At 34.4% G+C, this 15096-nt stretch overlaps 1 protein-coding gene across 8 annotated transcripts in view; it reads left to right on the top strand.

Moving 5' to 3' along the window:
- SPEF2 (sperm flagellar 2) overlaps window positions 1-14835 on the top strand; it is a 77152-nt gene extending 62317 nt beyond the window's left edge. For 5 of the 8 annotated variants that reach the window (XM_051804721.1, XM_051804718.1, XM_051804717.1 and 2 more), the window contains 7 exons: window positions 146-252; window positions 2078-2260; window positions 3916-4008; window positions 4589-4762; window positions 7906-8094; window positions 8222-8344; window positions 13521-14835. In XM_051804721.1, coding sequence (XP_051660681.1) covers window positions 146-252; window positions 2078-2260; window positions 3916-4008; window positions 4589-4762; window positions 7906-8094; window positions 8222-8344; window positions 13521-13598 — 947 coding nt within the window. In that variant the 3' untranslated portion in view covers window positions 13599-14835. Of the gene's footprint in view, window positions 1-145; window positions 253-2077; window positions 2261-3915; window positions 4009-4588; window positions 4763-7905; window positions 8095-8221; window positions 8345-13520 lie in introns of those variants that run through there. The other 3 variants (XM_051804722.1, XM_051804723.1, XR_007907294.1) reach the window with 3 other exon arrangements.
- The last annotated feature ends 261 nt before the right edge of the window (window positions 14836-15096 follow it).

Here is a 15096-nt window from a genome sequence, read left to right as displayed (position 1 = left end):
TATTAGCATTATCAATAGTGCATAATAGCAAAACAAATAAGTTTCCCACATTGCTATTAAAATTAAAAAAAACCCAGATTTCCTTTAACAGAAGAAATCTATTTAAAATGCTAAATATATTTTTTGGTATTGACTTTTCTATTAGGTTTTATACGAAAGAAAGTATTTATTGACATTTTTAGTCGCTTGGTTAATTTGAATCGTGGAGTAAATTGCCTTCCTGATCGATGGATGAACTTAAAACTTCCAGATGTAAGTTAACCCCTGTTTTCTCTTCAACTGGAATATTGGTTTGTGCAATATTGTGCTATTGATGCAGCATTGTCCTTATTAAGATAAAATCAAGATTATAGTTATTATAGGACATTATCAGTTTTTCCTTAAAATTCTTCTGTTGCACTAGAGGATTCTGGAAGCTACTGCACCAGAAATAAAATGCTTTTGTCAGCAATATATTTATTTACAATTTTCAAATCATGGGTTTTTTTAGACACCATTGAAAATTCATTTCCAGGAGTTAAAATAACACTGTTTATGTTCTTCATTCCAGCACAGGAAATTAAAATCTGGAGCTGTATGACCTTAAACTTACTTATCTAAGATTTTCAGGTTTAGGGACATGAAAATTAGAATTTAATCTTTCCAAATCTTCCATACTGAATTGTCTGATTAATTTTACTTTCAGATGTTGCTGGTAGGCCTATTGAATGAAATTATTTACTTGTTTTAGCATGTTTTGATAGTTATTTCTGAGAGTAAACCATGATTCACATTTATATTTTTACTGGATTTCACATGTGGAAACAGCTTCATTCGTATGTTCTTCACACAGATGAACTGCATGAGTAAAACATTTTAAAGTTTCCCAGTGGTGTATTTCCACTGAGTTTAGTGAAAACTAGCCACAGCTGTCATCATCAGTATATAAAAATCTAATCTTAGCACAGAAAATTAATTGTTTGGAGGAAACTACAAGTCAAATATTGTCTATTAATAGACCACATGTGCATATATCCCATGTTCTGTGTTCTTTGAGAACTTTTAGTGCTTATAAATGCTATTTTTATTTTAATAACTGAATTTTCTTTCTTTAAAAGCGCCATTTTAAAATGAGACTTTTAAATTTATAATGAAAGCAAGAACTTATTTACAAAAGGAAATGCATGAAGCATAAGCTAAGGTATATATTTATTTTGCACAAGCTATTCTGAGCTTAACTCACCATTTCATCATTGTGTGACTCACTAGAATCTCAGTAAATTTTCAATTAATAATAAGCGGCAGTGTTCCAGCCAGTGTCAGCACAGATGACATGTACAGTGTTACCAAATTGTCTCACTGTGATGCCCCAGGGCATGTGTTCTTCCTGTGAACACATTCTTCTCAAACTCTGGACTGGAGCAACCCAGACACTTCCCTTGACAAGGAAATCTGGGTGTAGGGCAGAAAGTTGTGTAGAGGTGCATAGTAGGGTCTCATCATACCAGCAGTGCAGAAATGAACTGGACAGATTTGGTTTCCTTTGTCAAATACAGCCTTTTTAATGCTGCTCCTTTTAGGAGTGTTCTGTTTGTTTCTCCCTGTAACCAGCTCTGCAATGTCTTCATTGGTAAAAAGACACAAAGCATTTTTTCTACCACTGCTTTTTTCTAAGTGACAATAATGCTGGAGCAGAGAAAGCCACCTGGTCAACACCTCTAAGAGTAACAGGGCCAAGGCACAGGACCAAGGATTTGCTAGATTTTGTGCTCATGCTGCTGAATTGTCAGTTCAATTCTTGGTGCTCATGCAGACAGGACATGGTTCAGGGTTTCAGGATGATATCTCATAGGCAGTTTAGATACAGAGCCCTATTTGGGGAGTAAGAGTATTTATTTAGAGGGATATCAACTGACACACAGTGGCTTGTGGCCTGTTTTTCTACTGATACATGCCTTTTATATAACTGTGACATCTCTCTGCAGGACCTTGTCCTTCCTAGCCAGGAAAAGACCCAAGAATACACAGGATATTGAAAGAGTATGTTTGTATGTTTATACACACATATTTGACAATATTTATTATTCTGGTTTTATAGTTAGAAAATCTGGCATCTGCATTCTCAGTGAACGCAGAATTTACTGACTGGCGCAGATTCTTGGTAGCAGCAGCACAGCCTTGGCCAGTGCCATCTGTGACACAACTCCTCAAAACACTGCATAGCTTCAAGGCTGTTGATGTAGCTGGATCAGGCTTTGTTACAGAGGAATACTACTTGCAGGTTATAAACCTTTTCTCTTTTGAATCATGTTTTGTTTTGCTAAACTCTCTAAATTGAATGGTGTATTATCGGGTTTATTCACATTCAGAAACTCAGTCTGAATTTTAAATGTTTTTGGGTTTGAGGGTGCTTTCTGGTAAAAAGCGTTTTCAGGAAATGGATGGCCTAATGATGTCCATATTTCCACAAATCAAGCTTACTTTTTACTTTCATTTCCTAGTTTCACCATTAATTTAAAGTAAAAACCCTTTCGGTTTTAAAGAAACCTTTGTGTATGCACTTTGATGACTATTAGCTTATTTGACACTGAATAAGACAAAAAACTTGCTCAAGCAGAAATAAGGGTTTTAGTTTCAGCTCATCAGCTGTACTTAATTGAAACATTTCTAGATTTTTTTTTCCCATTAATTATTTCCTCAAATTAAGATTGTTTTTCAGACCTTGAGTACCTGGAAAATTATAAAATTCTTTGATCTTTTCTTTGAAGATAGAGTCTATTTGAATTGTCACATAGTTTAGTGAGATTTTTCAGCGAGCAAGTTTCATGAAGGAGTATTAAGAACACATTTTTCTTCTTTTAGAAAAATTCTGCTCATTAAATTTTCACTTACTTTTACTCTGCTTTCTTAATCATAATTAAAATGACTGCTGTTTCATTCTTTTAGTCCATACTAGCTATAAATATCAGCTAGTATGTGTCCATAGATATATGTGTATGTGTGTGCACGTATACACAGAAGATGTACAGTTCTGCCAGTTTGCATTTGTCTGTTGATATTAAAAATAATTTTCAAACTGTTTTAAATACATTTTATAGGACCTTTATTGCAATTTATTTTCCAATCACCTAGTGTTGATTTTCTTCAAAAACTAAATAAAGTCTGTGTTAGTTCAGAAGTCTGTCAGTTTCAGAACTACTTTGATTAATTTCTAGATTGTAGGGGTGCCTGCCAATGCCTACCCATCCCTGACTTGCAAAGAAACAAATTCTGCAAGGCCAAAAATCCCACAAAAAGTGCAGGTCTATCTGCACCTATTTTTCTATTGTGGTAATTTTTACTGAAGTGTGAGAGTTCAAAAATAAACTAACAGTTATAAGGCATGCAGACTGAGAATGTGCACAGGATCTTACAGTCTGTTCATGCCTATCCTGTTTTAGATCTAGTTGATATTTCCTAGTCTAGTATTATAGAATTGGTTCTGAGGACTTTTAATTACAGCTGTAGCTATAGCTCTGTAGGCATTAGAGGACATGCTCTGCAGGCATTACATTAGTTATCTTTTTGGGAGCAGGGCAAGCATGAGAAGAGCCATGACTCCATCCTTCATCCTGAATTGTGGACAGTTTCTTCTAAAAGTACAGTTCAGACAAAAGCTATGGAGGTAGCAAATGGTATCCTAAAAGGAGGAAACCAGAACATGCATAGAAACTCCACATCATATTTTGCTTTTTCGGCGGTGTAGTTTACCACTATGTATTTTCAAGAGCATAAATTCACTTCTCTCCTACCTAATTTTCAGTAATTTCTGAAGTATCTGTTATAAAGTACAAACAGCTACTTAGGAATTAAGCTCTTAGTAACCTGTCTGTTGAACAGTTAAAGACCACCTTATTTTAATGTGTGAAAATTAACAAACTTTTTTTTTTTAATCAGGTTGGCTTATGGTTTAATGGAGATGAAGATCTAAGCATAACAAAAAGTTGCACACAATCTGTGCCTTTAGATAGGCTAAAACACCTCATAAAGGTAACTAAAAACACAGGTTTTTTGAAGAGACCACTATTCAAACCTGAGAGGTCTCATACAAAAGTTTCTTGTGTCTTTTTTTTTCCATAATTGCTTCAATGTTTCAATGTTTTTTGAGGTCAGGTGGTGCTTCAGAATAATGTAGAAAGGAATCTAAGAATTGTCCTACTAAAGTAGTCTGTTCAGAATTAATTATTTGTGCTCTTCGTTGAACAACATTAATTTTACTACACAGTAACCAGCTTTGTAAAGAATAGGAGGCAAATGATCACTGCATAGACGTTTCCATGAAAGAGGGAGCTAATAGTGTGACCTGAATACAAAAAATGCTTTGAACATGTTTGTCATGATAAACGATTTTATTAATTTTTCCATGTTCTGTGAAATTCAATTTCTGTTTCCTTGAATTACTTAAAACACACGATTTATCTGGATTTACACAGCATTAACATGCTTTTAAACACAGTATCTCTTATTAGGAGTAATTATTGTATTTCATCCTTTTCTCTACAGTCCTTGATTTATATTCCATTAAATTCCACTCATGGAAATTGGTTTACATATTTTTGTCCTTTTATAGTTTTTCTTCAGTTTATTTGCTGATACCAGAAAAGATCCTGCTGTGCTCGACTATACTGAGATGCTGCTTTATTTTGCCTCCCACTCTGATCCAGTTGAAGGTGTATACAGAGCACTTAGCATTGCTACTGGAACATATGTTCACAGAAGAAAGGAAGCCTCTCATCCGTGTGCGGTAAAGCATTACAGTAAATTACTAGAGAAAGTAGTAGTGCTTTCAGATTGTAAATTAGCTATATTTCTGTATATTCGCTTATCCTGGGTATCTCCAGTCCTTACAAATAATCTCATTGACTTCATGTGAACTCTGCTAATAGTTTACTGACTTTGGTAGTAATACTCAGAAGTATCCTTCCAAAAGTCTGCAAATTTGCTTGCCAAATAATAGTGAAAGTTTAAGATATTTACTGGTAATTACTCCTTGTACATAAGAATATAAGGTAATTCCTTGGCCTAGTCTTAGACCAGCAGTCAGTCCCCAGGAATTAGACTGTAGTGTGACTGTAGTGTTATCTATGGATGCAACACCTGATATTATTGCTGGTCTTACTTTATTTTCCACTGTGTTTCTTTGGGGTATTTAGAAGTAGATACACATTTGTTGTTATTTTAAAGTGTTTAGTTTTACCTGTAAACCAGAAGGATAAATTAGTTTCATACAAAATAATTTTTAAGTTATTTTTACAGCTGTGATGAATGTATTCTCACATCAAATGAAACTGGTCTTTTGAACATTTTTGGTATTTCTGGAGCATGTTTTTATTCTTAAAGTCTCAAAATTGCAATTAGTGCACTGCTTGCATCAGTTACTTATTATTGAAGTACAAATTATTTTTTTGAGACATACATTACTTATCTGTACACACCTTGGAAAGAACATACTGTTCCAGACAATAAAATGTTTCATTGCCCTGTCACAACCACAGTGACTGTAGAATTTGCCCGATACCTACAGTACAGTTGAGATCTCTAGAAACAGTAAAGAAAGGGCCTTATTTTACTACACAGTGTAATCATATACATAAGCATAATAACATTTTATCACTTCAAATGACAAAACATATTATACTTCCCTGTATTTTATTTGGCACAACAGAGTTTTTGTACATTAGAGAGAGGGAATAAGACAATTTCCTTTTCACACTTTATTGGAAGAAGTAGAGCACAGACTACTCCCAGTTAGATACTGTGGACCTGAACTTAGTTTCCCACATTTCAGTGGAAAGTTCTAACTCTCATCTCATTGGATATAAAGCTACACAACCTATTCTCCTCTTTACCAGTTTCTGCTGGGTTTGATCTGTTTGGTTGGAAGTTTTGTAATATATATCTACACTGGCATTACCACCTATGTGTCAACAATTTCTTTAGGCTCTGAGTCACAAGTGAAGGTGAACGTTTGCCTTCAACTTACAATTAACAACATATCTCTGAGCAGAAGGAGTTATATCCCATCTAACCTGAGAATTTCCTCATGCCTAATTTCCCACTCAAGGCATTGGCTCTGTGAATCGGTGCTGTGTCCTATGCACAGTGTATTATACAGACAGTTTGTGTGCCTAATTCATTTGGGGACCCTCTTAGAAACCTGGGAATATCTAAGAATTAAATGTTAAATCTTGCTTGTGTGGATTCTCTTTGACTTTAGAATTGTCTGTTTTAGGTTGGTACTCAGAATCACAGGACTGATAGAACATCATTTTAATATTTTCTTTCTTCTTATGCCTTGTGTTCCATCTTTGTGCACTTTCACAATAATGTTGAATACAGACAAAAGAGAACAAAGGAAATCCCATTCCATTGAAGCAAATTAGTTTTCTCCATTGGTTTTAGTAGAGGCAACATTTCATGCAAGTTGTTCCACAAACACAAGCGGGCAAAAATTAAATTGTGTATTGATATTGTGTCATGTTTGAGCCAAGCTCCATCAAATAGAGAGAATTCTGAAGGCATCCTAAGTGGTTTTCAGCACCAAATTAAGAACCTAAATCTTTGTTTCCCTGTGGGTGTTTACATGTGATCTAAATATCCCAGTTCTCACTACGAGTACTGGAAATTTAGTAAATATTATCAGTGGAATATTCATCAATGAAATATAAAGAGCTATGCTGTTCACCTCTAAGAAGTCTTCTAGTACAGTTTAGGTAGCTGGCTTATATGTAGGCACTTATACAGCTGCATCTCATTTGTCTCTTTTCTTTTTCTTGTTTCGTGCCAATAATTGTAATGACTTCTCATTGGTAACTGCCTACAGAAATGCATCTGAAACTTTAATGCTGTTAATAAGAAAAGCTCAGACAAACATATTCTTGAGACTTAAAGACCCTCTCACTTAAAATGTTTAACTTTTAAGTCTCGATAATGTTGTTGGCTATGAAAGTCTGAAAGCTAAATGTAAATGATGCAGTGGGAGATAGAAAAACTTCAGTGCTGATATTTGTGTAATCTCAACTATTGCTTGTTAAAAAGGCTGTATAAATGACTCTGCTCCTCTTGTGTTCAAAATTACACGTATTAAGGCCTAAGGCACATAGCACAAGCGTGACTGAATCTCAGCAGTCTCTCCCTCCTAATGAGGAGAGAAATGGTTTGTTCAATTAAATGCAATTTCCTCCTGGTCTTAGCTGTTAGTCTACACAGTGGCATAATCTAGTCAAAGCATTGTTCACCTGTGTGGGATCCTTTCTCGTCTTTGTGCTCACAGATCTCTACAGCAGGTTTGGTTTTGGTTTTGTTTGGGCTTTTTTTCTCTTTGACCAGCCCTTATATCACCACAAAGCTAACTAGTTGCTTGTTTAAATAAAATTCTAAGTTTTCTGCATAAAACAGAAAATCTCATCTTTTTCTGTGGAGCTGCTGAGTCTATGTTAACTGTTGGCCAAAACAGAGTTCTTGCAGTGACTCCTTCATTTGCACTAGAAAATTCCTACTGTTTTTTTCATGTGAACATTCAGAATCCTCGAGTTTACTCCTTATATAAACACAAAGTTCTTGGTATTGTAATTTGTAGCTATTAAATATTTTTATGTTTTGTTGCTCTGAGAAATATTATTTTTTCTGTAAAATGTTGGCCACATTCATGGAAAAAGCTGTTTATTAAATTTCTGCTAATGCCAACATTATGGATATTTCTGGACTCTTAAGATCTATTCCTTCATCCTACAGTGCAGTAGATAATTTTGTGTGAGTTGATGATTTTTGTTTTGCAAGAACTTAAGCTTGAAGTGTAATCCATTGATCCTTAATGAATGTTTAACTGAAACAGGTGATCTGCTGACAGACTATTTGTCTCCAAGTATTATACATTAATTTTCTTAGGATTCTCCATACCCCAAAACATTGTCAAATGAGAAGACTTTAAAAGAAAATGAAAAAGAAGTCTTGAATTACACCGGTGAAGGAGTAATTTCAGTGGCAACTCTATTCAAAGTATTTCATACTGGAGGAAGAAAAGATCAAGATAATCATAGATTTAGCGATCTGGAGAAGGCAGGCAACTATGATGAGGTAGGCAGATTGATTCAAAGAAGGTTTTGTAGCTTGCATTATATGTTATATAAATACCTGCCATAATCTTTGCTTTTCCACCAATGTTTTAAACAATAAATTGGCTATGTATTATTTTTTCTTTAAGCATTTCATCAAAATATACAAAGAATTAGATATTGAAGATCTGACACCTATTCCGGTTGAACTCCTTTTGATTCACTCCTTCATGAAAGACTTGATCAACAGCTATCAAGGATATAAACTTCATGTGAGTATTGCTTTTTGGGACCAAGAACTTTGTAAGTATACATATTTGAATTGCGTTATCCTAGAAATGTAAATGTAATTTGTGTAGATGCTGCCAATTTGCAGTGTAGATCAGCTGTACAGCTGTAGGTTAGATCAGTTGTTTTCTTGTCCGTGAAAGACAACTTTCTGACCTATTTTTTGTACACATCTGGCTGGCCTGTAGCTGCCTACAGCCTTGTCACATCCATCATTTTCTACAGCCTTGTCACATCCAGCATTGCCTTTCTCCTTACCCATGGGAAGGATACTGGTTGTGTTATCTTCCCAACAGGATCATACTGCAGGACACTACAGGATATGTGATAGGTCATGTTCCATCCCAGGCCAACTAGGCTTCAGAAAAGGGCATTCAGAGGTAGTAGAGGACCAAGTGTTCTTCCCTGCCATTCTCTAGAGCTTCCCTCTTACTTGCACCTATGCTTAAACATGCATTAAAACAGTTGCACATAAGGCAGGTTTGAGCCAGAGTATAACCCTATTTAATGTGTCAAACTATGGCAAAAATACACGATATATAGGGTCTAAGAAAATAGTGTGAGACAAGATGAAAGGATACTTGCATTTGCATGCCTAGAGTTGAAATATAAACAGTCTTCACGGGTTTGAGATGATCACCACCAAGGGCACATAGCGTCCCACAAAATCTGAATAAGGTAAATTATACTTCAGGATTAACTTGTACATTTTTCTGAATTATGTTCATCACTTGTAGGATGTGAAGTGCGCGGCATTTATTATATCACTCATAATCGTTTTCAGTAAAAGATGAGATATAAGAATAAAAGAATACATTTACTCAGTCAAAGTGAGGGTTAAAAATTAATTTGCTATAATAGGAAGATATAGAAAAGGAAAATGTAAGACAAAGACAACACAACTGAAGATTATAACTTTCAGTGGGTATCCTGCCTATGTTGACATCTCAGCCAGTTTGGGAAGACAGACACCATGGAATGTTAGGTCATTCCTCCCTTTCCTTCCTTATTCCTTCTTCCTGACCCTTTTAATTTATTTAGTACTTTGTTTTCTAATTTGAATTATTTTTCCATCCTCACTGAATTTCTTGTAGGCCAAAGCATTTCTTGAACCAGTTGTCTGTATGTGTTCCATCTCAAGAGTTGTTCTTCACACAAACACCTCACTGACTTTGTTACATTTAACATAATGCAACCTCTTCATGTAGACCAAATGTGATGCAACCTAAAATAATACTTAACTAAGGTGTAAACTGAGAAAAGCCATAACTATATGCTTGACTATTTACAGCAAGGGTGACTTTTTTTTTGAAATCTCTTCACACTAACCAAGAGCTGCAAATAAAAAGCACAGCATCTATTCTTTATTAAAATTTCCAGTCTTTCTTTACGACTTTTAGGAGGAACTGTTATATAGCTTAAAGAGTAGACTGTAGTACACATTGAAAATTTATTAGCTACCATTGATCACCTATGTTATTTCTGGCTGGTAGGATATATTCAGAGAACTTCAGTTATAAAAATTGTCACTCTGTGAGAAAAGCTGTAAGACAGTGTATATGAATCTTGGCAGTAGCTGAGGGTTTCAGTGTACATATTCTAGCCCAAAGGAGTTTTCACCTCGTTTATATGTTGGTATCATTGCACTTAAACAATACATTTTTCCACTTTTTTGGCAGGTTTGTTTGATGCCTGTATCTCCTGACTCAACAGTTAGGTGATGCAGAGCTTCAGTTCTCATTTGTAATACTTTAAAATGCTCTCTTGAAAAGGCTTATGCTGATTATCTCAAATACAGTACTCTACGGTTTCTATACTTAAACCAGAATATTTTATTCCTTGTTATTGTTAAATACAGACTGCTGTTTTATGCATGAAATCAACACTTCACAGTCTTACTTTCAAGTTCTGACTAACTGGTGAAGAGTTATAACCACAAGTTTTTAAATCAGGTTTACAAAAAAGTCTTATATTCATCAGCAAACAAGCATAGAGACCCAGGGACCGTTGTTATAAGTACATTACAATTCTGGTCTAAAACATATGAACTTCCAAGAGTCTTCCTCTGCCAATTCCATATTTGGGGAACAGGTAAACTTTTTTTCTTTCCAAGACATTGCTGAAGTAAGTAAACAATATTTTTACCAACAATTATTTCTTCAGAAATTCTCCTGAGAGATGTCTAAAAAAACAAAATTCAACCGCAATGCTGTTATTTTGAGATCATTTATAAGATAAATATAGCAAGTTAGGGTGTGGTTTCTAAAGTTAAAGTGTTTCTACTAATGCAGTCAGAAACATCAGAAAATAAAATCTTTTGCTGAAAGCTATAAGTGGGATACCTAGCTTACAATTTTTTTGAGTTAGGACACCTGATTCCTTTGGATCTTGATGATCTGTTTGATTTTAACCAATACTATCTCTCATAAAAATATTTTTTCAAGATGAGATATATTCTTGTCTTTTGAAGGGATTTTGTTTTCTCAGTTCAGGTACCAGTGGGTTGTCAACATCCTACATGATGATGACCTTTCTGACCTTTCAGCCTTAGTAAAAATATCAACAAAGAATAAGCTTGGAAATTCTATGACTTTTTCATCTGGTCTTTCCTGTCCTGATTACAAATCTTTCTGGTCCTGACTAGAGCTGTCAAGTGGTTTGCCATTATCAACACATATTTTTTCTGCTTATCACATGAAATTTGTTCCTTAAGAGTAGTTGGGTGACACCTATATGTGTATGTTTATGAATACACTTCATTACATTCCAAATTAAATTTTCTTTAAATACCTTTGATAATAAATGAGACAATATTTTATTAGACCAACTGATTCGGGAGGAAGAAACAAGCGGTTCTGCCTTTTCCACCGCATGGGTTTGTCCATTTGTTTTGTTCAATTAAAGGGTCTTCTTTAGGCCCTATATTATTTATTGTTACAATTGTTCCATCTGTTCTGAGACTGTCACAGATACAGAACTAGAGAAACAATCACACATTTCAGTAACTCTGCATTTTGATTCCGATAAATTTAAAGGAAGAGCCTGGGATATATTCTGCTTCTATAATTTGTAATGCTTAGTGCAGTATCTGTTAATTTGAGTGGACTACTTTCTTATAATTACTGAGGATAACAAGGTAGCTTGATAATTAGAATTCAGTTTATTGATATAAAAATATTATGCATTGGATAAATTATGTTACATGTTTTATCCTGCTTTCAAATCCTGAATAGTCCTTTTTAAAAAGCTCTGGCTTTGAAGATAGGGATATCGCACTGTCTTTCTATGCATCCATGTTTTGAATACATTTAACATAGGCCCTTGCATTATGCTTATTCCTTCTAAATTAATTATCATATTATTGTTATTGTTGTTAATTCTGGTAATCATTTCGATAACATAACTCAGATATTTATTCAAATAGGAATTCCACGGAAATAAGATTTCTATTAATGTATAGTTAACATGTCTTTATCCAAAAGTTTTATTAGTGTGCTGAGGAATTATTACAAAACCTATTTATACTCACAGCAGCCATTTGATGTTACAAGACTCAACAAACATTCAGAACTCCACATATAACTTAACAAGTAATCTGTTCATACAGATTATATTCAGTACATCTTATGACCTGGACCATATAGTTCATAGTCAATGCTTTGACAGAAAAAAGCACTGCTGAATCACTGTCTAGTCATAGGCTGTAGTTGTAATACTTGTGAAACTTGAGAAGCTTTTTTCATGTGGTGTTTTAAATGTCTCAGTGTGCAAGAAAAGGAAAATTTAACACAGTGTTTAAATACCTAGTTTAAAGAGGAGACCTGTGTTATGCTTCTTTTTATCATGTATTTCATCCCTAAAAAATCTTGGAAAATGAAATGTACATGAACAATATAGTTTCTTACATTCAAAAAATATAAAAAAATTTATTTTGAAACAGTAAGTTTGCTTCATTAAGCACAAAGTAAATCAGTTGAACTACTGTATCTGCAGTGTTTTGACAGTATTTAAGATTACATTTGCTAATATTTAGTATTGTGGAACTGGAATTGAATCTCCCTTTTCTGACTCAATGTGCTGAAAAGGGCCTTCTACTGAAGTATTTCTTTGAGTCAAAGATAAACATTAGTGCTGCCTTCTAAATCAAATGACTGGTAAAATTTTCTTTTAACATGTTTCTGCTGTATTCACTGAAATACTTCTGATGTTTTGCAAGCTTGTGAAGCATCATTTCCATACAGGCAGTTCTTGCTTTTGAAAAAAAGCTGTATCTTCAAAATATGCACGAAATATATATTGAACTATATATCTGAATTTAAACTAATTTATTTTGTAAAAATTCTGGCTGTTAATTATTTTTCCAAAGGAAGAAATATGTTTACTGACAATATTGGAAAATTCTAATAAGTTAAATTACTATTTATCTCTGTACTGAACATTCAGCTTGGGGTTTTTTTTTAAACCAAAAATTCCTTGTTCATCCGACTAAGGCAGTGAATAAAGTTGCTAAAATTGGAAATTGAGCAGATTGTGCTTATACAAAATTATTGAAAATTAACAAATTGAACAATAAAGAACTGAACACAAAATCAAACTAATGAGGGCATGTATTCTTCCAAATGTTAATTAATTATTTTCTTTTATATCCATTTCCTGGAATTGTTTAAGTTCAGCCTGAAATATGACATATGTGAAAAAAAAAAGAAACTTTATTGGAGAATTTGTCTTTGTGTGTTCTGAATAACATTTACTGGTTTAAACAACAGTTTTAATACCTCTCTTTAGGTACATGTTTAAGCTGATGTTTAAGATCTCTGTTTACTTTAAGAATTGCATTTTAGCACATTGCAGTTTTGTAAAGCCACCAAAGGCAATGAGGTTCTGGGGATAATATGAAAACATCATCTCAGTGATATTAATACTTAAGCTGACTGACAGCATTGGTTTTAGTGCTCTTCTGGAAGAAAACTTCTGTAACCTGGGGAACATGTAACTTATCTCCTCTGAAGTTAGTTTTTCATCACAATCTTCTAGTCACTAGTTAGAAAACTCACCCCGTGGAAAGAAAGCTCACCCCAGGGTGTTATTATTACAAGTTTTAAGGTGGATCAGGCTGGATCTATGGAATGACCTTTTAACATTTCTTTTTCCTTTTCATAGGACGTTAAAATCTTCCTCCAAAGACCTAAACAAGCACATCCTACTGATGGGGGGGAAAAAGCGTTAAAACATCATTAAAACATACATTAAAAACATCAATGTATGAAAAACTGTTGTTCATGAACATTAAGAAATATTTTTTTTAAGTTGGTAAGAAATGTGTCTTACATCTCCAGTCCTCTCTTCCATGAGTGAGGTTTTTTTGTTTATTGTTGTGAGAGCAAAATCCCATCGCAATTACACGTTTTCTGTTACTTTAAATTTTAAAAAAACCAAAACCACCAACAGGAAAAGTTATGATTTGCTCATGTCAAATAGTCTAATGATATTTCTAAATAAAATTAAACCAATTTCTGAATGTAAATAGAGATGATAATGTGTTCATTAAGAGTTGGTTTAAGAAAAGGAGATGTCCAATTCTTCTAAGTAAACTAAGATATCTGCTCACTTTTTGTTATGTGTATAGTTTAATATTTAGTTAAGTAAATGTTGTAATCAATTCTTTAAAACATGTTGCAATTTGTAGCAAATAAAATAAGTAAATGAAAACACTGCTTTTTTAAAGATCAGCATCAACCACCAAAAGGGCATGAAAATGGGGTGCCTGTTGGCAGTGGAGATGATGACTCTTTGCTATTCAACCTTTCTCTTTCTAACCTTCCACTACATCTCAGTTCTGCTGCCACATACTAAAAATCTACAGGCTTTTCCTCCACTGCAGCACCAGGCAGAGCCCAGTGGTGTGGGTGGCACAGGATCACCTCCCCTCACAGCATGTGGCACAGACATGCAGCAGCAGGGCAAGCAGCCCACCATTTGTGGTTCCACCGCTAATTTTGCACATCACATCAGTGGCTACAAGAATAAGGGGAGTTCCACACCACTGTTTTCAGTAATTGACCAAGAGTCCTTTTTTTATTCACATGGTATATTCAAGGGCACCGTGTTCTCCAGACAAATGTTGCAGATTTTCATGTGTGACGCGTATTTGTCTAAAACTCTCTATGGCATACCATGACACCTAGAGGATGTTGCCTTCTCTGGCAGATTAAGCAGAGTCTTGGTCAAATGCTCTCATTTATGGCTGAAGTGGTTGTTTCTTCTTCTATATCAAGTATGACTGTTACTGGTTTTTTTCTGGAATTGTTCTGGAATAGATTTCAAATAAATTTTCCTGTTGTTAGGATGTTTGTGTTTCAATGTAGTTTTATTCAACTTTTCCATTCTCTTGTGTCTGGTGATGGCTAACTGTAAAATGATAGGAACTAGTTTTTCATGGAACTTTGTGACATGCGTTTCAGAACACTCCTGAATTAAAAATTGAGATATCTAATAAATCTTCAGTTTTCAGTGGTATTCATTCTTCTGATCTACCGTTTCGAGTTTTCTGAGGACTAAACATAGGAAACAGGTACCTGTGATTATCTGAACTCAGTATAGCATCTAATTTGTAGTCTGTCAACTGCCCAAGATGGTAGCTAACAGTGGTCATTCTACATTGTTTTACTAGCCTACAAATGTTATTAATAAGTAAATAATTCCAAGATGCCTGGTCATATCTGAACACTGCTCCTTC

The sequence above is a fragment of the Manacus candei genome, unplaced genomic scaffold (assembly GCF_025592945.1).
Source record: "Manacus candei isolate 608988 ecotype Guabito, Panama unplaced genomic scaffold, ASM2559294v1 h1tg000061l, whole genome shotgun sequence".
Taxonomy (NCBI): domain Eukaryota; kingdom Metazoa; phylum Chordata; class Aves; order Passeriformes; family Pipridae; genus Manacus; species Manacus candei.
Note: the sequence above shows the minus strand (reverse complement) of the source record. Positions and strands in the feature narration are given on the sequence as shown.